This window comes from Archocentrus centrarchus, chromosome 5, assembly GCF_007364275.1.
Source record: "Archocentrus centrarchus isolate MPI-CPG fArcCen1 chromosome 5, fArcCen1, whole genome shotgun sequence".
In the NCBI taxonomy this organism is placed as follows: domain Eukaryota; kingdom Metazoa; phylum Chordata; class Actinopteri; order Cichliformes; family Cichlidae; genus Archocentrus; species Archocentrus centrarchus.
This window is the reverse complement of record NC_044350.1, coordinates 21,740,325-21,763,450: the sequence shown is the minus strand read 5'-3', so window position 1 is coordinate 21,763,450 and position 23,126 is coordinate 21,740,325. Positions and strand designations below refer to the sequence as shown.

The 23,126-nt window shown below is 40.3% G+C and overlaps 3 protein-coding genes across 4 annotated transcripts; all 3 read left to right on the top strand.

The window, feature by feature from the left end:
* Positions 1-13: 13 nt before the first annotated feature.
* Positions 14-6,076, top strand: wdr82 (WD repeat domain 82). Its single transcript, XM_030729744.1, has 9 exons — positions 14-451; positions 1,438-1,535; positions 2,038-2,104; positions 2,200-2,299; positions 2,438-2,554; positions 3,084-3,239; positions 3,404-3,473; positions 5,446-5,588; positions 5,870-6,076. The coding sequence occupies exons 1-9, from the start codon at positions 291-293 to the stop codon at positions 5,897-5,899; spliced, it is 942 nt and encodes a 313-aa protein (XP_030585604.1). The 5' UTR covers positions 14-290; the 3' UTR covers positions 5,900-6,076.
* A 1,867-nt stretch (positions 6,077-7,943) lies between these two features.
* twf2 (twinfilin actin binding protein 2) lies at positions 7,944-13,948 on the top strand. Of its 2 annotated transcripts, XM_030729740.1 has the most exons (9): positions 7,946-8,282; positions 10,722-10,900; positions 11,610-11,705; positions 11,823-11,927; positions 12,069-12,083; positions 12,264-12,389; positions 12,490-12,640; positions 12,885-13,006; positions 13,392-13,943. In XM_030729740.1, exons 1-9 carry the CDS (start codon positions 8,186-8,188, stop codon positions 13,557-13,559), a joined length of 1,059 nt encoding a protein of 352 aa, XP_030585600.1. In that variant the 5' UTR covers positions 7,946-8,185; the 3' UTR covers positions 13,560-13,943. The 2 variants fall into 2 exon arrangements, with proteins under 2 accessions (XP_030585601.1, XP_030585600.1); XM_030729741.1 differs by lacking the exon at positions 12,069-12,083 and having other exon boundaries at positions 7,944-8,282; positions 13,392-13,948.
* Positions 13,949-20,687: 6,739 nt separating this feature from the next.
* Positions 20,688-22,960, top strand: cisha (cytokine inducible SH2-containing protein a). The gene is made up of 4 exons (XM_030729718.1): positions 20,688-21,017; positions 21,275-21,336; positions 21,804-21,967; positions 22,192-22,960. The coding sequence occupies exons 2-4, from the start codon at positions 21,317-21,319 to the stop codon at positions 22,686-22,688; spliced, it is 681 nt and encodes a 226-aa protein (XP_030585578.1). The 5' UTR covers positions 20,688-21,017; positions 21,275-21,316; the 3' UTR covers positions 22,689-22,960.
* Positions 22,961-23,126: the final 166 nt, after the last annotated feature.

The window sequence follows — 23,126 nt, the reverse complement described above, 5'->3', positions numbered from 1 at the left end:
CGTGGTTTCCGGGGGATGCGCGTGTCAGGTGATGAATACGCGCGTCACCGACGTGGCGAAGGCGGCGCTTCTCCTTCCTCCTCCTCTCCGCCGAGGACAGAAAAGTATCCCAGGCGGGATTTTGTCGCTGGTTTTGAATTGTACTTTTTTTTTTTTTTTTTTTGGAGAAAGAAAGAACCCTTTGGCGTCGCCGCAGCTAATATATCTGTACAAATTTCATAAGTGGCATCAGTGATTGGGTTTAAATCAAAAACGAGGGCGCGCTTCCCCTCAAACACACACAGGCCATCATGAAGCTGACGGACAATGTGCTGCGGAGCTTCAGGGTTGCTAAAGTGTTTCGCGAAAACACAGACAAAATTAATTGCTTCGACTTCAGCTCGAATGGAGAAACGATTATTTCCAGCAGCGACGATGACTCGCTAGTCTTGTACGACTGCCAGGAGGGAAAGTAAGAGCAGTTACTGCTGATCTTTATTTTATTTTACTGTGTTTTTGACGGTAGCTGCTTGCTATGCTAGCTAGCTAGGCCCGTACTGCACTGCGTTGATGCTCAGCGTAACATGTTCTGAGCGCCTGCAGCACCAAAAGGAATAAATAAATCTGTTAGTTTTAGTGTCTGCAGTTTTGTGCTTGTAAATAAAATTGCTTGGCTCGAACTAAACCCTTAATATCTGAAGGACCTTGTATGTGTGTCTGCAGACTAAAACCTTGTATATATTGGGATGTTATTTTCATCAATAACGTATCCGTTAATAGAGGCAGTTACTGGTGTCAGTCCTTTACTGCTCTCTTAATCAGAATTGGATTCAGAGGAAAATATATAGGTTATATTAGAAGATCTAGAAGATATTTTTGTATAGTCTGCTGTTCGGCAGGATAACAGGATTTTACCTGACCTCTCACATGTGGTGTTCTCTGGGTTTGTGTTGATTAACTGGTGGTACAGGGTCCCTTAGGTAAGTATAACCACTATAAATATTCATTTGTTCCTCTGTCAAATAAACTGATAAATGAACAGCTTGTGACTAAATGGCAGATTAGTGGTGAGGTTTTTAAGCGTAATTGTTTGGGTATTTTGTAAATTATTTATTAATTGCTATTTATTCTAAGGTCTGTGTGAACTTCTGGGGGGGTGGGGGATAAAGTTAACTTAAATTGACTCAGATTTGTTGTAAAATGTTCACTCAAACAATTTCATGGCACTGAAGAGTCCAGAAGTCTCAGCATTCATTGCATAAATATTTCAAACAAAATAAATAGCACTGTGCCCATTAAGGTTTTAATTAAATGTTTTTGGTGCATTTCTTAAATGGCAAGCAGCTATTTTAAAAGTACATATGGTTAATTACTTGACAGAGCACACCTGACTATTGACATTTGATTTTTGCCTTTCATATTTGTGTTTGTTTATTTGTCATGTGTTTTTGTTTGCAGACCCAAGAGGACACTATACAGTAAAAAGTATGGCGTGGATCTGATCAGGTACACACATGCTGCAAACACTGTGGTCTACAGCTCCAACAAAATCGATGGTATGTTGATGCACCGACACTTTTGCACAGCTTTAGTTTGGTGGTGTCGTAGGTTTGAGCCTGTTTTATATAACGAGATGTCAAAAATAACTGGTAAAGTCATTAATAACGGCAGTATAGGAGCAAACAAGGAGGCATATTTATTGTGCATTTAATGCTTAAGTTATCACATTTAAGGGAAGACAATATATTGTTTGATGGTTGGTGTAGACGGGGTGCTGCATGCCAGTGGATTGCAGGGATGAAACTGCTCACTTTGGTCTGAGGTAGTTGTTTGTACAGTTTGAGGGTCTGTGATTCTGCCCAATACAGGAGCTAACTGTACAAGTGACTGCCTTGCCCACGGTTGAGTTTACTCATCAGCCTCTAACTTCACTTTTGGAAGGTGGTGTGGTTTTTGCAGTTGATGGTCTTGTTTAATGCATAACTTGGCAGCAGGCTTCTCTTCTTTTGATTGACTCTTTTTTTTTTTTTTTTTTTTTTCCTCCCCCTTTTCTCCAAGATACTATACGGTACTTGTCCCTTCATGACAACAAATACATTCGCTACTTTCCGGGGCATAACAAAAGGTGAGAACTGGATTTTGTTTTGGTTTGAATTGCAGTGTTGCGGTCAAAGTTTCCCAGTTATGATCTTTTTGTTTCTTGTTTGTTTTTGGGACCAGAGTGACATCTCTCTCCATGTCTCCTGTGGATGACACATTTATTTCTGGCTCATTAGATAAAACTATCAGACTGTGGGATTTGCGGTCACCGAACTGTCAGGTGAGTTTGTTTGGTAGTAATTGGGCTTAGGTAAGCGTTAAATATTGTTGCACCTGTATGTAATTTATAGTGTTATATTGGGGAAAGAGGCGTATAACTGATACTGACCTTCTCTTGTCACTTGTCACTTAATTTTAGGGTCTAATGCACCTGCAGGGGAAACCAGTGTGCTCCTTTGATCCAGAGGGTCTCATTTTTGCTGCTGGAATAAATTCAGAAATGGTTAAACTTTATGATTTGCGGTCATTTGACAAGGTAAGAGATATTAGTTCACTAGAGAAGCCTGAAATTCAAAGTAAATTTTAGCTCAGCTGTTTCAAAGAAACAGTCGAGGTATTGTCATAGCCTTGGTGGCAGTGACAGCATCTGTTCTGCATAATCTTCAACACTGGCCATAATTCAACAATGACTCAACCTAGAATGTTCAAATTCACACCGCAGATGCCTCTACTAAGAATCTCGGGTGTGTTTGAATCAGCCACGTTGACCTGAAGGTCAAGGTCAATTTTTCTGAAAATCTTGTGAATGCAATAACTCAATCTCACCTAGGATGTTTAAATTCACATCATAGATGCGTACTGTTCAAGCTAGACCCATCAAACTTCACACACTTGTTCACTGACTTTACTATAACAGTATTTTGGCCACCCTTCCCCCTCCCCGTTATTAATCCAAACCAGCTGAGCATTGGCACCTGCTCAGCAGTGCTCTTGTTTGTTTGTTTACTTTTCTTTTTTCTTGAGAGGGAAAAGTACTGAATGGTCATGCCACCTCTTGTCCACAGGGTCCCTTTGCAACCTTCAAGCTTCAGTATGATCGAACATGCGAGTGGACAGGACTCAAGTTTAGCAATGATGGAAAACTCATTCTTCTCTCTACAAATGGTGGGGCCCTACGCATCTTAGATGCTTTTAAGGGTGCTGTGCTTCACTCCTTTGGGGTAAGAGACAAGTTATTACGATGCACAATCTGGAAAAATGTACTGGATAGAATAAACATAACAAACTAATAAAATGGATTTTCTGCCTGTTTTTATAGACCATTTCATAACAAAATATTAACTATCGATGGTCATTATAACTGAATATCCTGTTTTACGCACAGGGTTACAACAACAGTAAAGGCGTGACACTAGAGGCTTCATTCACTCCCGATTCCCAGTTTGTTATGATTGGTAAGTTAAGATGACCAGTTCTGTGTTGCTGGTGCCTTAGTTTTAATAATAATTTTTTCATGCGTTAGTTCGTCTCAGGATCAAAACCTACATTTTGATTTTGACAAGCATTAAAAGTTCAGTTAATTTGGATTTATATGGAAGCAACATGTAGACAAGCAAATTAACACATGTGCAAAAACCTACCCCTGAATTCTGTTAATACTCTCTGGCAAATATTTTGCATATTCAGACACAAGGTTTCTATGCTCACTGAGGACAGAAGTCCTGTCAGGTGTAATTATTATCACAGGTAGCTGGGGGTCTTTTTTTAGAGACCCGTGTAACAATAAACATTAAAATACATTTTATTTAATTGCCACAGTATTAAAAGATACAATCCATTGTTCGGTAGCTGGCGAAAATCCATTACGTCATGCATGCCTGCGCAGTGTCAAACACACCCCAAACTAATGCAGCGCTCCATTTACCCCGGATGTCGGAGCTGGGAGTGGCGTCACTCCTGAGTTGAGTGCGTTCCGGTCATGAAGTTGGAAAAACAAAGAAAAGCAGGATTTGTTTTGCTCTTTAGCAAGATGGAGCCATTCATGCATCACAAACAGTACAGTACAGTGCAGTGCTTTTTTTTTTTTTTTTTAAACCTGTCATGTCTGGCAGTTTTTGCAATCGGAATGGTAATCCGAAGGCACTATTGTACCAAACATACCATGTTGGATTGTTAAGTTGGCGTTGGTGGGAGTGATCCGACTTGAGGGAGGAATTCCTGTTGAAAATTCCGACTGGGAAGTTTTTCAACTGGAACAGACCACTAATCACAAGGCTTAAACAAGAAAGGATGTGCTCTTCCTGGCATGTCCAGTGTCTATTGCAGCCTGTCAGCACTTTCGGTCCTTTATCATTTAATTTCCCATTTGCTCACCACCTGGATGCTGAAGCTCTTCACACTCTGCGCCAAACTCAGAAACCAACCAATCGGCCGCTCAGCTGTTCAGCTCTGGGAGTATCCACCGCTTCCGTTTGGGACCAGGAGGTAACGCTGGAGTTCCAGCACAAACTGGCTCTGATCACTCCAGAGTGAATTCGTGGGACCAGAATTGGCTGAATTGAGCTTGGCAGTGTCATTACATGGAGAACTCTTATATAAACACAGTGCTTGACTCTGGGGAAATTGTGTGAAGAGGTGAACGGACTTTTTATATTTACTGTTACAGATACACTGTGAGCAATTGGTACTGGACGTACTGGCCACTTCCTGATAGGAGTCACACTAGTACGAGCGTGCCCTTTCTTTCTTTCTTTCTTTCTTTCTTTCTTTCATAAGCAATTAAGTGATTGTGGGTGTTTGTGACATTGAACGTGTGTGTGTGTGTGTGAGAGACACCCCCCCCCCATTATAAAAAGGCGGAGTTACTGTCACCTTAAATCACCAGTAAAATATGCAAGAGAACAGAGTGTAGCTCAGCAAGTAGTTAAAATTAGTACTGTAAAATAAAACAGACAAGACATTTTTATAAATTAAAAGACTGTGTGCAAGAGTGTATGCTGATACACAAAGGCAACCTTATAAAGTGTTCTAATAAGAGAACATAGTTTCATAATGTTCTGTACAGTACTTAACAGTGTCTTGTGACCAGACATAAATAAATGTAAAAAATTGTGCATCAGTAATTCGGCAGCTTGTCAAGCAGAGCCTTCTAACTGCTAAGGAGAAGCATCCCACTTTTGCAGATAAAATTCATTGACTAGTAAGGAAAGAATCACCTGGTGGAGGGGAAGAGTGCATGTAAGCAGTAACATCCTCAAGTAATGACAAAATCTACAGTGATCTCAGGACTAGCAGAAGAGAAATGAGCTTTTGTTTTTGTACAGAAGTCCAGTTTTATTTGACAAATTAAAACATTTGTTGAAATGATGTTAGATCATGTAATGGCACTGACTGAATGATTATCACATTTTTGCTCATCTGCTTCAGGCTCTGAGGATGGAAAGATCCACGTGTGGAACGCCGAGAGTGGCATGAAGGTGGCTTTGTTAGATGGGAAGCACACAGGCCCGATTACCTGCCTGCAGTTCAATCCGAAGTTCATGACGTTTGCAAGCGCATGCTCCAACATGGTGAGTGGAGGCAGAAATGTGGGCTTACATGAAGGTTATTTTTAGATGCATTTTAACAGTTTTGTGTGTGTGCTGTGTCAGTGTAAGCATAAGACTTAGATCAAGTGTTAATTGGATGTAGCTCTGCATAATCTTAATTTTTTTTTTTTTTTATAATGCAGTTGTTAACAATATCCATTTAATAATTTTTTAAGCCTATTTATTCTTGTAAACTGCAGACACACAAACAGCTTCAAATGGCTGAAATGTAACAAAAATTGTTCATCTATTTAATCTTTCAGGCATTCTGGCTCCCCACCATTGATGAATGACCACGGGAAGCAGAGTGACCAACAGGGGTCAGCACCGTCAGCTCTGTATGAACCTCTCAGAGAGCAAAAAATCAATTGAAAATTGTAAATAATGGCTTTAGAGAAATGATCAGTTGTGCATTCTGGTTTTTTTTATATATGTTTTTCTATTTAACATTAAAGAGTTTCTAAGATGTTGGTTTGGGTTTTGTGTCTGATTTTTTTATTTATTTTAAGGAGTTTGATTTTTTTTTTTTTTTACCAGTGAATTGAGGTGTTCATATTCTGGCCACTTTATTAAGTACATCTTGCTATTACCAATTTGGACCGCCTTTTGCCTTCAGAACTGCCCTGATTCTTCATAGCATAGATTCAACAAAGTGTTGGACACATTCCTCAGAGGTTTTGGTCCCTATTGATGTGATAGCATCACACAGTTGCTGCAGAGATGCAAATCCTTTATGTGAATCTTCATCACATCCCAAATAACTATATTGGACTCAAATCTGGTTGCTGTGGAGGTCATTTGTGTACAGTGAACTCATTGTGATGTTCGAGAAACCAGTTTGAGTTGTGACATGGTGCATTATCCTGCTGGAAGCAGCCATCAGAAAGACTGGTACACTGCTCATGAAGTGATGGACTTTGTGAACAACAATACTCAGGCTGTGGCATTCTCAATTCTCAGCTCCTGCTAAGGGGCAGAGAAAAGCTGTCCTACATCATTACACCAGCATCCTGAACCGTCAGATAACATTTCCCTGTGGGCTGCTGCTGCTGTAGCCCATCTGCTTTAAATTTTGATGTGTCGTCCACTAAGAGATGCTCTTTTGGTAACCTTGATTGTAACGAGTGGACCTCCCCTGATGTCTGGGGTCAACAAGGCACTTTGACCCAGAGAACTGCTGCTTGCAATGTACCTGTTTTTCAGACCATGAGCACATGTACCTAATAAAGTGGCTGCTGGCTGTAGTTCTCAGATTTAGCCAGTGTAAATATATCCTTAGCCTAATAGCATAATTGCCTAAGTCATATTTTGGCATATTTTGAGATACCTACCTAATTCTACTCTGCTAACAGTGTAGATTCATTTAGATAGATATCTCAATTTTGGCCAAAATATGACTTAGGCTATTATGCTATTAGGCTAACGATATGTAAAAGTATGAATTCAGAACTGAGTTCTTTGGTGTATTAGTTGAGAAAGTCACTTCAAACTCATACACCAGGAAGATTTGGTGAATTAATTTTTTTCCCCCCATATTTTATGATGTAGAAAGTACATACAGTATTTGCACATTGTATTGGCAGTATTTGGTCTAGTGCATTTATATGACTAGGTTTGTTTTTTTTTGTTTTTTTTTCTTCAGTGATGACTTTGATTTAGTGAGATTAACTTTCCGGTGTAACACGATGGAGGACAAACATGATTCATAGCTCGAGATATTTTTAGCCTCGGCTGTCAGTTTTAAAATGTGTTTCTCAGAGACTGAGAAAATGCTGTCGGAGTGATCAGGTATTTTATAACGTCAAAAACATCTTACACAATCTGTTGAAAGTCACAGCTGATAGAGAGGATAGAAGTTGGAACATCTGGGTAACCTTTTTAATGCACTAATAAGATGAAACAACCACTTTTCCCCCACCATCATAACTCATCATTTGTAATTCACTTTATTGAATATTTCATTTTATTGTATTAAATTAAGGCAAAATGAAAAAAAAAAGAGCATAATTGCGGTTAACTTCCACATATTTCCATGGTTAAACAGTAGTAGCCTACACAGTGCTGCGTGTTGGCCTGACTTATTGTGATTAATAATTTGTTTGTAATTGTGAACATTTACATTTTTCTTTGTAACCATTCAGAAGTTGGCAATTAGGTTTGCAGGTCATGCTCTCGTGCTCCACACTTGGTCTTGGTGTGTGATTGGCTTTTCACAAGCCAGTAGCTACCCAGACCAGGATGGTCGGTGGGAGCTAAATTTAGGAGAGGTGATCAGGTTCCCCCTCTGTGTGCACATGATACTGTCCTAGTTATCTAAGCAATGTCCCTTCTCATACTGTCGCACACTCTCAACAACCTCAGACACACGGTGATCCTCTTCTTCAGCAGTCCTGTGCTCGTACTCATCAACTGAAGCGAAGGACGTGTATGCACTGGGCTTTGGCTGGACTTCAGTGTCTCTAAGCTGGACTGAATATTTTTGGCCTGGTCCTGCGGAACTCCAGTTCTGCCTCCTGCTTCTGTTTCTTCATCCTGCTATCAGCCGGCCCCTGGCGGGAGGAAAACGCTGCTGACCCGCCATGTTTCTTGCGCTAGTGGTGACACCAGAGTTGCGGCAGTTCTTGGCCAGGGCCAGAGGTGGAACAGTGCGCCTCATCAAGGTGCGCATCCAAGACGGTGAGTAACCCAGGACCGTGTAAAATGAGCAGCCAAAAATAAAGGCCTCTAGAGGCTTGACATTTTAAATATAAATCAGGCATGATGTTAGTTTTGTGTGTCACCATGTTGTAGCACCATTGCTTTAAATCTGATGGGAAACTGTCCAGAGATGTCAAATTACCCATAGACATACCAAAAGTCTTCTGGTAAAACATGATCTTCGTATAAGGAAATGTTTCCCAAGCGTTTGTCCCTTTAAAACTGAACTACAGACACAACTAAGATTTCTTCTTTCTTTATGAATGAATCATTTGTTCTACATGATGTTTAAAATGTGAATCACAATATTCTGAAGGCCAAGGTGATGTATTCAAATACTCTGGGTTGTCTGACCACCAATCAAAGACATTCAATTTAAACTGAGATGAAGCACAGGATGATTTTTCTCGGAGAAAATGATGAAACAAAGAAAACGTCAGGCACTTGATCACTTGTCTTATTGCCAGAGGGCTAAATCAGTGATGTTCCTTTGGGACCACTAATCACAGGTTATCTCCCTGAGCATCTATGAACAGTTCCACTTTGTTTGCTCCAAAGGACTTTAGAGGCCTGAAGGGTTGACAGGGCTCAAAACATTTTAACAGGATTTTGGAAATACCCTCAAATCAGCAACAAATGTAGTCAAACGACCTTCTGGGTTTCTCAGTGATGACAAATTATGGTATTTTCCAGAAAGGCATGAGTTTCACCCTGTGAATCACAAACCTCTCAGATCATCAACTCATATGAGGATGAAAGCAGGAAACAAAGTCGAGAATTGCAACATAGTGTGTCTCAGGTCTAGGAAACGCAGACGGTGGCAGCTGTTGTGTGACAGCAGTCATTCAGCCTGTCAGCTGAGCAGCTTGTGAAAAACAGTCAGTTAGGCAATACGTGTCCAGGTGGCTGATTATGGAGGCGGACAGAAGCGTTCATGAGGTGTTTACATCTTGTTTTGGTATTTGATCAATGTCACACTGTAACGTGATTCAAGGTGGAGGCATTCTGGGACTTTTTGGGGCTAACTTTGTGGACTGTGTCTATCACGTTAAATATTCGCCCTCATATTTGGAGGGACTCAGATGGACAGACACAGCAGAGGGGCATCAGGCCTGTTTTATTTCCTGACTAAAGCGCGTGGATGACTCTGTGGAATCACTTGCTATTTGGAGTGACGTGACATGTTTGCGCGCTGCTGCAGTTACCATGTCACCAGCTTCCTCTCACGTTTGTTCCCATGTCAAAAAGAGAAACAAGATTATTCAAGCTGATTTCGTCACCGCTGCCTCAGGATGACACATGGTTTCCTGTCTCCCGTGCTGGTAGTAAAAGACAAGGCAAGGCCAAGGCCCACCACCTAAGGTGGATCATTTGAATCTAGTTTTATTAACTAAAATGGATCTGCAAAGATGGGACAGACTGGCTGATGGAAAATATGTGCATGCAAAGCTGGAATACAGCTCAGAATAGCAACATGCCCCCAGAGACGGTCAGGAAATCCCCCTGCACCCCACAGCGGCATCAGACTTTGGGTTAATGTGTGGGTTTCACGAGTGTCTGTCACTGCCATGGAGAGATTTATCCCACTATCATGTCAGTCAGAAATTAATCCAGGGATATTTTTAGCTCAGAGTTGGTCTACTCTTTCTTTCACCACAACAGTTGAGGGTGTCAGACTCACAATAGTCATGTGACTTTATATAGGATAAAGTTACTTAGTAAATATGATTCCCACTTCCCAACTTTGTGTTGAGACCTGCTGCACTTCTGCATTATAACATTTGTAACCATCTTAAGAAGGAAATTCAGTTTTCTTTTTCTGATGATAGTGGCCAACACATTTCTGAAATTTTATAGATCAAACAATTCGTCTTTTCATTGACCGAATAACTGTCAGTTAGCTTAAGCTCTAGCTGACCAGAGATGATGGTCGATGATACTGTTTTCTTCGTTTCTTGACGTGCATTTGCACTTTAATTCTTTCTACTGTACTCATGCTGTTCTCAACTTAATAAATCTTACACTTAAAGGTGCACCAGTTGTTTAAAAATGAGAGAAACGTGTTTGGAAATTTAAGAAGCAATTTATCTCTTTAAGAAGAGTCATGCACCTGAAAATGAGTTGAAATTTGTGTTTTAAAAATGCTTAAAAGCAGCGATAGAATAAACATCTGGTCTGAGATTTACTTTTGTCATTTATTATAAATAGACACCTTCTACTGTAGTATGTTGTTTTGTTTTTTTTGACTAAAAGTAACTGAATAATTAGCCAATGGCATTTTTTTTTAAGAATCAAAAACAACAATTCTCTGTGTAAATGATTGGCCTACAGTGGCCTACAGTGTGTGAATATGCTGTGTAAAGGATGTGCTACATATAGAGGGCTGAGGTATGTGATGAGTAGTGGTCTGATTTTCAGAGCAGCTGGTGCTGGGGGCCTGCAGAGAGTTAGAGAAGAGCTGGGACCAGGATTACGATCGCTTTCTGCTTCCTCTCCTCGATGACCAGGAGCCCTGCTACATCCTGTACCGCCTGGACTCCCGCAATGCACTGGGCTACGAGTGGGTCTTTATTTCATGGTCTCCGGACCAGTCTCCAGTAAGAAATCCCAACTGTTCTTTATTCTGTGCCAGAAACTAAAGCCACATAAGCACATCAGTGCTGAGCATTTACAAGAAGAAGTATTGCACCCGTTTAATACTGCATTTCCATATGCAGTGTTTGTGTGTGTGTGTGTGTGTGGGGGGGGGGGGGGGGGGTGTCACAGAGGTCACAGCATCCTTTTAACTCCCCATAATTTGGTGGTAAAACTAAAATGAGCAGATTAATGAGTTGCTTTAATCATAAGCAGCACCAAACTAACCTTCTCTGGTTTTGAGCAGGAAACTTTTGCTGCCTGAATAATTCAAACAGATGTTTGAATGCATAGTGTTAGGCCTTTACTAAACATCAAAAGAAGTAAGGTTTAATTTAATGAAATGAAAAAAAAAACCACACACACACACACGGACCAATAATCAAAAACTTGAATGAAAAAAAAAAAAGATTTTATTAGACAAAAAGATGCCTAATTCATGAGGACTATCTCAGTCCTAGCAGATCCCAGCAATAAAATGATGAGTCCTGATTTCCATTAAAGTAACTTTGCAGTGTCTGTGATTTCACTTGCTTAATTATGAAGGCCCACTTTAAAAAAACAAAACAAAACTTGTCTAGATTACCCAAAACGTAAACACCTCTTTTACATGCTTTCACCCAGCAGCACTGCATTTACAGACACATTCATTTCCCTCTCTGGTGGTTGCAGGTTAAACAAAAGATGCTATACGCTGCCACCCGTGCCACAGTGAAGAAGGAGTTTGGAGGTGGCCACATCAAGTATGAGATATTTGGCACCACTGAGGTGAGAGCCATCTAAATTTATTCCACCTTACTGTGACAAACCCTCTCTGATGACATGTTTTAGTGGCGTTTGTCCCGAGCTTCCAGTAAAGGACTTTTGTTTTGCTTGCAACACTAGGAGGACATTTGCTTGCTGGGCTACCAGCACCATGTGTCATCCTGCTCAGGTCCCGCCCCGCTCACATTAGCTGAGCAGGAGCTCCAGAGGATCAAAATTACAGAGGTAAAAGGTCAACATGCCTTCAGCTGTGCTGTCGTCATTGCACACAGCTTTGCATGTGAGCTGCTTCTTTTGAAACATGGGTCACAGACTGCTTATGTCTTTCATGTTACTTACAATAGTTTGTTGTGATTGTCTTTTCAGGGCCGGGTTAAACAGGTATGTTGATGAACTGTGCTGGCATATTCCATTAGTTTAATTTATTGGTCATACCAACTGATAGTTTTTTTATGTTCTGCAGTACAGAAAATGTTGCTATTAAACACATTAAATACTTCCAGGATTTTTTTTTTAGAGGCTTGAAAACACAGATGCCCCTCTGCTTGCTGCCCTCTGCAGGTGAAGACAGAGATCAGCGTTGAGAGTAAACACCAGACTCTTCAGGGCCTCGCTTTTCCCTTACAGGATGCAGCCAAAAGAGCCCTACAGCAACTTGCCCAAAGGCGCATCAACTACGTACAGCTGGTGAGCCAAATTAGCTCATATAAGCCTGACGCCTTCAGAATTACTTAAAAACTAACATCAGGAACGGACTTTTAGTGTGCATTTATTCACTGTGTTTCAGAGGCTGGATGTAGAGAAGGAGACGATTGAGTTGGTCCACTCTAACCCAACAGAAACTCGAGATTTGCCCCGCAGAGTTCCCAAAGACACTCCCAGATACCACTTCTTCCTTTACAAACACTCCCACGAAGGAGACTACCTGGAATCTGTTGGTGTGATACCGATCCTTGTACTGTGATAATACTCCTGTATTTTATATCTGTGCAAAGATACTGACACAGCACTGGATATTTATAGTAATCCTTTAATATTAGCCACACTGTGTACAAGAACTGTGAGCAGTGCAAACAAATACTGATTGTATTTCTGCTGCTGCTGCTTTGTGGAGGTTAAAGCACACTTTAATGAATCTTAAATATGTACGTATAAACACTCATAATGCTTTCCTGTCTCCAGTGTTCATATACTCCATGCCAGGGTACAGCTGCAGCATTAAGGAGCGGATGCTGTATTCCAGCTGCAAGAGCCGACTATTAGAGGAAGTGGAGAAAGATTACCATATGGAGATTGCTAAAAAGGTAACAGATGGACTGATAGGGGGATGGTGGGATGGTATATTAGATAACATTGTTTTCGAATAGGTTGTAGCTACAACTGAGATCATTGTTTCCCGTGTGTTGGGTATTTTAGAGGCTGAGTCAGGTGATTTTAGACTCAGTATGTCTACATCTGACTTCATTTTTAAAACATACAAAATACTTTTATGTAGGATTTATTCTGCTGAACGATTGTTGAACTGTTAATAAATAAAGTATAATTAAGAAATTAAGAGTTTTCTTTAAGGTGATATGACTTTACCACCTTTTAGGCCTCTGAAATCCCGACTACAACCTCAAGCTGAATTTAAAATGAATGTTTAAATACTGCAGTTTTGTTCTGGTTTTTTTGTGGCTATTTGTGCAGTTGGAGATCGACGATGGAGACGAACTGACAGCAGACTTTCTGTATGATGAGGTCCATCCCAAGCAGCACGCCCACAAACAGGCTTTTGCTAAGCCCCAAGGCCCTGCAGGAAAAAGGGGACACAAGCGCCTTATTAAGGGGACAGAAGAGGCTATACAGGACAGCTAGAGGCAAATAAATCTTCTCTTTTAGTTACGTCTGCAGCTCCTGGCCTTCCCCTCTGTTCCTCCAGACCCAGTAACACCTCATTAGGACAAGAGGAGCACACACAGTGTTGCAGTTCCTCTATCGTTTGTGTGTTGAAACACTTGTGATATATAGAGAATGTGTTTTTAGTGGAAATGTTCTGATAACTTATCTTGAATGTGCCTCTCTTGGTCAGTTTATCACAGACGAATCAGGCAAACTGATAGAGCATTTGAAAAGGAATCAGGCTGAAACAGACAGCTTTTTCATTTTTTCTTAAAGCAAATCTGTTCTTGCATTATGTGAAATAAATCTGCAGTTTACAACATAATACACAGTACCCAATTACAAATGCATAATGAAAGATTTCAGACCTCATCTTGCCTCCAGTGCAAGTTTTGTATCAACAATGTTTGTAAGAATAATAATTTTTAAAAAATGATATGAAAGGAAATTCCAAATAAAATTTTGTTTATACTGTGGTATTAGATCTTCCTGGTATTTCCATTCAGCACTCTTCATTGAAGAGAAGTCAAGCTCCAGCTTTTGAAAGACCCCACTGTGTTCGGTTAACTAGATAAAAATCAGTTCAGCTTGAGCTCTGGCCTCTGTATTCAGACCATACAAATCTGTAACCAAGGCCTGCAGTGAAGAGTTGGTCAAAAGATTCATTTTGATAGCTGCAGTCACCTCGACTGTAGAATCAGCCTGAGGATTATGAAGAAACTGCAAGCTTTTCTTCGTAATCCGCCTCCGCTGCGTCTTCCACACGCCATGACAAAGTACACGTGCTAGCACAGGTGCTAATTTATCACCAGTTATTCATTGCATTGTTTGTACTACTCCTGAGTAGAATGGCTTTTCTAATGGTATTTATTCTGACTAATAGACTTACGGCATTTTTTTTTTAACGATGCCTGACATTAATTTGCCACTGAACAAAATGAAATAACCTATGGTCATACTTTTACCTCTATGGAGATGGGCATCAGCATTATTATTACAAGGCAAGGATGCTGATGTTTAGCATGTCTATGTTTATATAAAGTAATCTTCAAGATTTTTACAAGGAAAAGAGCAACTTTGACCTTCTGTTGGTCCTAAAGGAGAAAATAAGGGACGGTGAAACTTACTAACATTTTATATCTAACCCTAAACCATTCTGGCATTTTACACAAATGCACAAAAGCCAGCCTTGTGGTGTCACAAAAGGAAAAGGTCCGTTAGATGTTAAGCTATTTGCTATCTCATTTACCTATAACAGAATATTTCTAATGTCTTTTGAACATTATGTCTTGCATCAATCTATTCAGGGACATGATTTAGTTTTTAAACACCAACCTGCCTGTATAACAAATTACCACATTCATCTGGAGAAAAAGAAATCCACAAAAGTCGTGCCAGAGGAACAATTTCACAGCTTTGGTCGGTTAAATCTACTAAATCAAATAGTTTAAATAAAAAGACATACAATTTCTCCGGTCAGGGCCAGCCAGCAGTTCTTTTCAGGACTGTTTCTCTGAATAAATGTGGACACTCAAGGTTTTTTTCTTCTCCTAATGCACCACGGATGAATTTATGTTGGCGATTCCAGGCAAGGCTTTTCTCGGAATCCTTTTGAATCTTCCTTTCTCCACTTGAGCACAGGACAACAGTTATTCATTGTTTCCTAGACATCACTCACTTACTAAATCACTGGAAGTTCTGGGTATGCTGTTTCTAGTGGCGGAATGTAGCCAAGTGCATTTACACAAACAATGGACTGGAGTGTTTTTTACTGCTGTACTTTTTTACTTAATTACACTTACATGGCAGTTTTAGTCGCTTTACAAATGAAACTTTTTACACACACACAAAAAAACCCATATAAGGATCTGTAAAATGAAATGTTTTCTTATGATTTAAACAACCCAACAGTTTAAAAGTAGAGCTGACATGACTGTATATCAGTCAGTAATTATGAAAAATAAAAAGAATGAAGAAATTCATCACTACATTCAGAATGTAGTAAAATATGCTCAGCGATGACAGCCATCTAATGCTGTATCCTCCTGTAATCCTGCATACGGAGACCTTACCTTACCTTACCTTTTGGCTTTTCAGCATCTCATACTTAATTTATACTCAATGAAGTGTTTTACACTTTGTTAAGCAGTGGTGCCTTCATTGTGTTATGCTGTCTTCATATGACAGCATAACACACTTCGTTGATCTGTTTTCACGCCTGTGTGTTTATACAACCTTAATAAATTTAATCATTAGTAATTATTAAGCTCTGGCTCTCTCTCCCATAGTGTGTCTTTCATCCTGTCTCCCTCCACTGACCTCCAACTGGTAGCGGCGGATGACTGCTCCTTCCTGAGCCTGGTTCTGCCTTCAGTTTCTTCCTGTTAAAAGGGAGTTTTTCCTTTCCACTGTTGCCATGTGCTTGCTCAGTGGGGGCTGTGTGGTCATTGGGTCTTTACCTTATAAAATAAAGTGCACTTTGGCAACTGTTGTTCTGAATTGGCGCTATATAAATAAAACTGAATTTGAGTGAATTGAATATGAGGATGTATTTAAAAAATATTCTATTCAAAGATTATTCTGAGTTTTTATACTTATTAGGTCCAACTAATCTCAAATAGCTACAAGAGATTAAAACTGCATCCTAAACAAGAACTCGGGTCTCAAGACGATATGATACTATAACTTGCTTTTATTAACTCATTTTTTTATAGCTTGATATTAATTTATAGTAAGAATCTGAGCTTTGCTCACATGGGAAAATTTTATTCATGATATCAGTACACATATGCAGTAGGTATGGGGCGTTGTTTCAGGGAGCTGTTGCTCATAAAAATTCTTGTCCTGGAATGTGGAAATTAATTGGTTGGTCACAGCTGGAAATGATCAAAATACATTTGTGAACGGGTGGTGACACAATGACAATACTGCAAAATGTATAAAGAGTATTTGATTTAGTTTAGGCAGTATAAGCCCAAAGCATCAGATTTATGGATGCTCGCTAGCAGATTTAATTTTATTGTAGAAGAAAAAGGGTATATGTACAGTGGCTTGCAAAAGTATTCATACCCCTTGAACTTTTCCATATTTTGTCACATTACAACCACAAACATAAATATATTTCACTGGAATTTAATGTGAAAGACCAACACAAAGTGGTATACAATTGTGAAGTGGAAAGAAAATTATACATGATTCAAAACATTTTTTACAAATAAAAAACTGAAAAGTGTGGTGTGCAAAAGTATTCAGCCCCCTTTTCTGTGAGTGCAACCAATTGCATTCAGAAGTTGCCTGGTGACTGCTAATGACTAAAAAGAGTCCACCTGTGTGTAATCTAATCTCAGTACAAATACAGCTGCTCCGTGACGGCCTTAGAGGTTGGTTAAGAAAATATTGGGGAGTAAACAGCATCATGAAGTCCAAAGAACACAGCAGACAGGTCAGGAATAAGGTTGTGGAGAAGTTTAAAGCAGGCTTAGGCTATAAAAAGATTTCCCAAGCTTTGAACATCTCACAGAGCACTGTTCAATCCATCATCCAGAAATGGAAAGAGTATGGCACAACTGTAAACCTACCAAGACAAGGCCGTCCACCTAAACTTACAGGCTGATCAAGGAGAGCACTGATCAGAGATGCAGCCAAGAGGCCCATGGTGACTCTGGACGAAATGCAGAGATCCACAGCTCAGGTGGGGGAATCTGTCCACAGGACAACTATTAGTTGTGCACGGCACAAATGTGGTCTTTATGGAAGAGTGGCAAGAAGAAAGCCATTGTTAAAAGAAAACCATAAAAAGTCCCGTTTGCAGTTTGCCAGAAGCCATGTTGGGGACACAGCAAACATGTGGTACAAGGTGCTTTGGTCAGATGAGACCAAAATTGAACTTTTTGGCCAAAATGCAAAACGCTATGTGTGGCAGAGAATTAACACTGCACATCACTCTGAACACACTATCCCCACTGTCAAATATGGTGGTGGCTGCATCATGCTCTGTGGCTGCTTCTCTTCAGCAGGGACAGGGAAGTTGGTCAGAGTTGATGGGAAGATGGATGGAGCCAAATACAGGGCAGTCTTGGAAGAAAACCTGTTGGAGTCTGCAAAAGACTTGAGACTGGGGCGGAGGTTCACCTTCCAGCAGGACAACGACCCTAAACATAAAGCCAGGGCTACAATGGAATGGTTTAAAACAAAACATATTCACGTGTTAGAACGGCCCAGTCAAAGTCCAGACCTAAACCCAATCGAGAATTTGTGGCAAGATCTGAAAACTGCTGTTCACAAACGCTCTCCATCTAATCTGACTGAGCTTGAGCTGTTTTGCAAAGAAGAATGGGCAAAATTTTCAGTCACTAGATGTGCAAAGCTGGTGGAGACATACCCTAAAAGATGTGCGGCTGTAATTGCAGCAAAAGGTGGTTCCACAAAGTATTGACTCAGGGGGGCTAAATACTTTTGCACACTGCACTTTTCAGTTTTTTATTTGTAAAAAATGTTTTGAATCGTGTATAATTTTCTTTCTACTTCACAATTGTATACCACTTTGTGTTGGTCTTTCACATTAAATTCCAGTGAAATATATTTGTTTGTGGTTGTAATGTGACAAAATATGGAAAAGTTCAAGGGGTATGAATACTTTTGCAAGCCACTGTATTTTGGTGCGGACCTGAAACATGGCAAATGTGCCAAACAAAGGCTGGGGCATTTAAGAAAAATGTGGATACAGGTGGTCAGTTGCTGGTTAATTTGCATTTTGCAGAAAAGTAAAAAGAAAAAAAAATACATTGAGTCAGTAATGGTGAGTTCAATCTTTATGTAACACTCAAGAAAAAGTAAGCCATTTCTGTTTTTTATAAACAGAGATTTTTAGTAGGCATAGGTGCGATGCTACAAGAAGAAGCAAAAAAATCTGCTCTGTAGATTGGAGATGGATAGGCTACAAGTGTATCCATCCAGCCTCGAGTGGCTTGAAGATAAGCAGACTGTAACTTTGTAATTTTATCACCAAAATTGAAAAAAAAAAAACTACAATGTGCCACAGTGCTACGAAAGAGAGAAACAAAAAGAGGCATGAAGCCCTTCTGCTTTTTCTTTTAGGACTAAAACACAAATTAGGCAAATTGAACATGGGCTGGATTCTCCAAGTCTTGAACAGATACACCCTGCACAGTTCCGACACAATCCTTTCTTCTAGTTTCTTTTGTCTTCCATGGTTAGTAAAGTGAATAGTTTGGCATTTAAGACTGGTTTTTGAGGGTGGGCTCAAAATAGCAACAACAGATTTTAAGATGCCATCGTGTACTCAAACAATTAGTCCACAAATCAAGAAAACAACTGCACTGTGCGTGCACATGAAGCCCTCGGCACACACAGCAACCACAGGCTCTTTATTTCATGCTTCTGGCTTTCTAGTAACATGTGTCGGGACTGCAGTGATTATTTCAAAAGGAAAAAAAAAACCCATATAAAAATACACTCTGCAATTTAAAAAAATTGATCTAAATTAGAACATCGAGGGGCCTGTACTTTTTCATTTTGTCTGCTTCATAAAATGACACTCAGATGAAGCTGAACACACACAACCACCACAGCTGGGGCCTTTTACGTTTTAGTACTATGTTATGACCCTTCAAAATTGCTGGCACAAACTTATGAAATTATCTCCTGTGATTTTTTTTTTTTTTTAAAGGGGGGAGGGTGGGGGGCTTCAAAGTGGTGCTGGAGAGGTGAGTATATCTTTTCATATGGAAATTCTTAGTAAACTTCTCGTTTCTCATAAAACACCTTAAAGTTACCAAACTAGATTATCCTGATCTCAAATGTCTGCCTAACAAACCTGCCTGTTTTTATAATGTGCTCAAGGATTGTTATAAATTACAGACCATTTATAAACAAGGCCACAGTATCAGCCGTTCACACTAAGTGATTTATGAGGAATGTAATTTCTTTAAAGTTGGTTTTTTCTGTGTTTGTGTGGTTTAATGAGCTACATGTGACTGCTGTAATGTGCTGTCTGCCCCTGGTTTCTTTTACTATAAAAAGGAGTATTGCTTCAGGCTTTCTGCTTTCTTGATACATACATGAAATGTGTTTTCCCCAAAAGAAAGGAAAAAAATTGAAATATGCTTTTTGCTTTTCTTCTTCTTCTTTTTTTTTTTTTTTTGTCTAAGATCCCCAAAAGTATTTGTTCAACCTCACCCAGCAGGGGCAGATAAAGTCCACAAGACTTCTTAGAAAGAAAAAAAAAAAAAGCTCATTTCAGGTTTTCTGGGAAAAAGCTATTCGGGATCAGCACGCTCCCCTGAGTATAGCTACGATTATGATGCAGCATATTTCAGATATTGCTTTGCCTTCAATCTACCACATGTGTCTGAGTGATGTCTCTGACTAATGTTAGAATAAATATTATGAAAAGCCGAACAGGACGTGCCACAGATTTACAACAATACTTGAAAACCCAGCATCAGTATCATCTGCAAGAACCCTTATTTGGCCGGATTCTAGTTAATGAAACAAGATATAAGACCTACATGCACAAGGGTGTAAGGAGCAGGGCGATGCAAGGATCTCCTAGATACACTCCCGAGAAAATATCAGGGGAGATAAAATAAGCAGAATTGCAACTGCAAATAAACTACAGGCCAGTCTAGAGCTGCATGTGCTTCTAATATATCAGAAACGCAAACCAGCACTAAAAAAAAAGGTTATTAGGAGCCACAAACTGAAGCACAATGAGCTTTTCTCTGACTCTCCAGTAGCCTTAACCCGTTTATATTTTATTGTCACAATAACAACTTGTTTTCTCGAGCGTAATTACTCTAAACCTCCTAGAAAACCTCTCGCCGTGTTTTTTCCACCAGGATCGAGGGAAATCTATATTACTGGAAACAGCCAGTGTGCATTCCTATTATCTTTAATGTTGAGGCGGTGAATTCCCAGAATGAAGGCTCTGTCAGGGCCGCCCGGCGGGGCGGAGTCAAACTCTGCAATTATTCCTGGAAAGCGAATAGGCAGAAGCTGCCGCGCGGTTCCTGGGAGCGGAGCGCAGGTTCAGCGAAGGAAGGGAGCCGCCGGGTGAAACGGGAGGGGTGGGGGGGAGGCGATGGAAAAGATGCGCCGCTCCGCTCTGCTGCCTGAGAAAAATATCGCAGTTCGGCGCAGTTATCCTGGGAAATAGCCTTAAAAATAAACCCGATAAGTCCGCGAAGCTATAGCGAAGCTATAGCGGTCGCGAAGCGAGACAACCGGCGGCAGTTGGTGCGGAGTGGGAGTTTGTGCGGCCGTCGTGACGTCAGAGCCGCCGGTGCTGCGAGTTCTCAGAATAGACTTCTAGGAAACGGCAAATTTTAAAAGCCAAGCCTTTACACTCCGTACTTCACACATCGGGATCTCATTCTGGCGACAACACACTCCAAAGCGCTGCTACAGAGAGCTGTATGTTTTACATTAAAGCCGCTTTTAGTTTTTTTTTTTTTTTTCTGCTGCTCGTTAGATTCACTGTTTCAGTATTAACTACAGGATCGGAGCCTGTTTGTTTGCGTGCGCGGAGCTCTTCGGGTTACAATCGACCTATTCATATATGAAACCGATGTCACCGCGTATTGTTTGTTAGCCCAACTGTTTTTTTTCCCCCCTACCTTTTTTTCTTTAGACATATTTTAGTCTCTGCATGTTTTCGTTGTTTTCTAAAGAAAGCCTGACCGGATTTTAGCCCAGAGGAGTGAAGAAATAGCATGATTCTTTGTGTACCCGGGTGAGTTGGCGTTTCTTTGTGTCTCTGTTTTCTCTTTTCTTGTCATTATTATTAAAACTTACCAGGAAATTAGTATATGTTGCGACATGTAAAGTTGCTATGTACGAACCTTAATTATTATTATTATTATTATTATTATTATTATTATTATTCAGGTGAAAAGAAGAAAAATGTAAGCCTGTTACAGCTAAACTAAATGCTGGTTTAAGTAAAAAGAAAAAAAGAAGTAGGCATTAATACTAACACAATAACAACAATGCAGTTCAATTTTTTTAGGCAGCAATAAAAATAAGAAGTGGCACATAACGTCATAAAGTCAGAAATTAAAACAAAAAGTATATGTGATTATAAATCTGGGGAAAGTATCCAGAAACAGGCCTACACATAATAAAATTCCTGGTTTAAAAACAATTGTGCTGCTGTATTTGTTTATGCCAGCTAATCCATATCTTCCATCTGATTTCCAGTCCTGGAGCTCTTCTGCCCACTACCCCGTCCACTGAATCCCCTCGGGGTATGCGGGCAGGAACTGTAACCCCCACCACCTGCCTCCAAAGCACCAGTCCACGATGGGACCCCACAAAAGATCTGAGGGCCATTGCCAGCAACTTCTGCTACCTAGAAAATTCAGGTAAAGTATAAAAGGCGTCAGATTTGTGCTGAATCCCAATAAAAAAAAAAGGAAATAAAAAAGGGATTCTTAAAAATCCACAGTCTGTTCCAGGTATTGTTTGGTACATTTCATTATCTGCTTTAAGAGATTAGTTGATTGTTCAGTGCTAAGTAAACATTAGGCTTCAGACAGGGCAGCACGGCCTGTTCAAGTGACTAATATTGAGGAATTTGTGTGTGTAGGATGGTACTGGGGAGCTATAACTGCAGCTCAGGCCCATGCTGCACTTCAAGAGGCATCTGAAGGAGCCTTTTTGGTACGAGACAGCAGTCACCCTCTGTACATGCTGACCCTCTCGGTCAGGACCGCACGCGGACCTACGAGTATACGGATCCAATACAGCTGCGCCCAGTTTCTACTCGACTCCAGCTCCCCGGCCAGACCCAGCCTGTCGTCCTTCCCCAGTGTTCCCAGTCTGGTGCAGCACTACATGGGACCAGAGAGAAAGGCAGAGGAGAGGAAGGTGGAAGAGGAGCCCCCTTCCAAACCTTCTCAGCAAGTTATTCAGGAGACGACAGTAGTATTAAAACTGAAGCAGGCTCTGTACAAGCCCCAAAGCCTCCCCTCTCTGCAGCACCTCACACGTCTCATCATTAACAAACACACTGACTGCCCTGACCAGCTACCACTCCCGAGGCCCTTGCTGCGTTACTTACAGGACTATCCCTTCAAGGTCTGAGAAGGGGGTGGGTATCCTCTGAATCACTATATATAGTGATATATAGCTTACTTATAGTAAAAAAAAACTGTCAAACAGGTCATTTGTACCTGTAAGAGACATTGCTGCTTCAGCAGTTGGAGGCCAGTTGCAAACATACTGGACACAGGGTGATGTTTTTGGTGACAAAATATGTACAAATTCAGCTGATACTGACGTGTCTGGTTTCAGACTTAATTTGTTAAGGACTGGATGGCGAAGCACACCAGAAAAAAAAAAAAAACCCGCAACAACAAAAAAAAAAAAAGAAAATGAGAAAAACGCAGTACTGTAATCTGTTTTATGATGGATATGGAAATTGCCCATATCTTTTTACCCTCATCAGTTCTGAATGTACATAGTTTCCTGAGAAGTACACTGATTCCGAGACATTTTATGCCATTTTATTTTTTCTCAGTA

Bases quoted from the DNA above. Each gene is read 5' to 3' on its own strand.
- wdr82 (XM_030729744.1), top strand. From the start codon at position 291: ATGAAGCTGACGGACAATGTGCTGCGGAGCTTCAGGGTTGCTAAAGTG. The intron at 452-1,437 runs GTAAGAGCAGTT...TTTTGTTTGCAG, and splicing joins TACGACTGCCAGGAGGGAAA to ACCCAAGAGGACACTATACA. The intron at 2,105-2,199 runs GTGAGAACTGGA...TTTTGGGACCAG, and splicing joins TTTCCGGGGCATAACAAAAG to AGTGACATCTCTCTCCATGT.
- cisha (XM_030729718.1), top strand. From the start codon at position 21,317: ATGATTCTTTGTGTACCCGG. The intron at 21,337-21,803 runs GTGAGTTGGCGT...TCTGATTTCCAG, and splicing joins ATGATTCTTTGTGTACCCGG to TCCTGGAGCTCTTCTGCCCA. The intron at 21,968-22,191 runs GTAAAGTATAAA...TTGTGTGTGTAG, and splicing joins CTGCTACCTAGAAAATTCAG to GATGGTACTGGGGAGCTATA.
- twf2 (XM_030729740.1), top strand. From the start codon at position 8,186: ATGTTTCTTGCGCTAGTGGTGACACCAGAGTTGCGGCAGTTCTTGGCC. The intron at 11,706-11,822 runs GTGAGAGCCATC...TTGCAACACTAG, and splicing joins AGATATTTGGCACCACTGAG to GAGGACATTTGCTTGCTGGG. The intron at 12,390-12,489 runs GTGAGCCAAATT...ACTGTGTTTCAG, and splicing joins GCATCAACTACGTACAGCTG to AGGCTGGATGTAGAGAAGGA.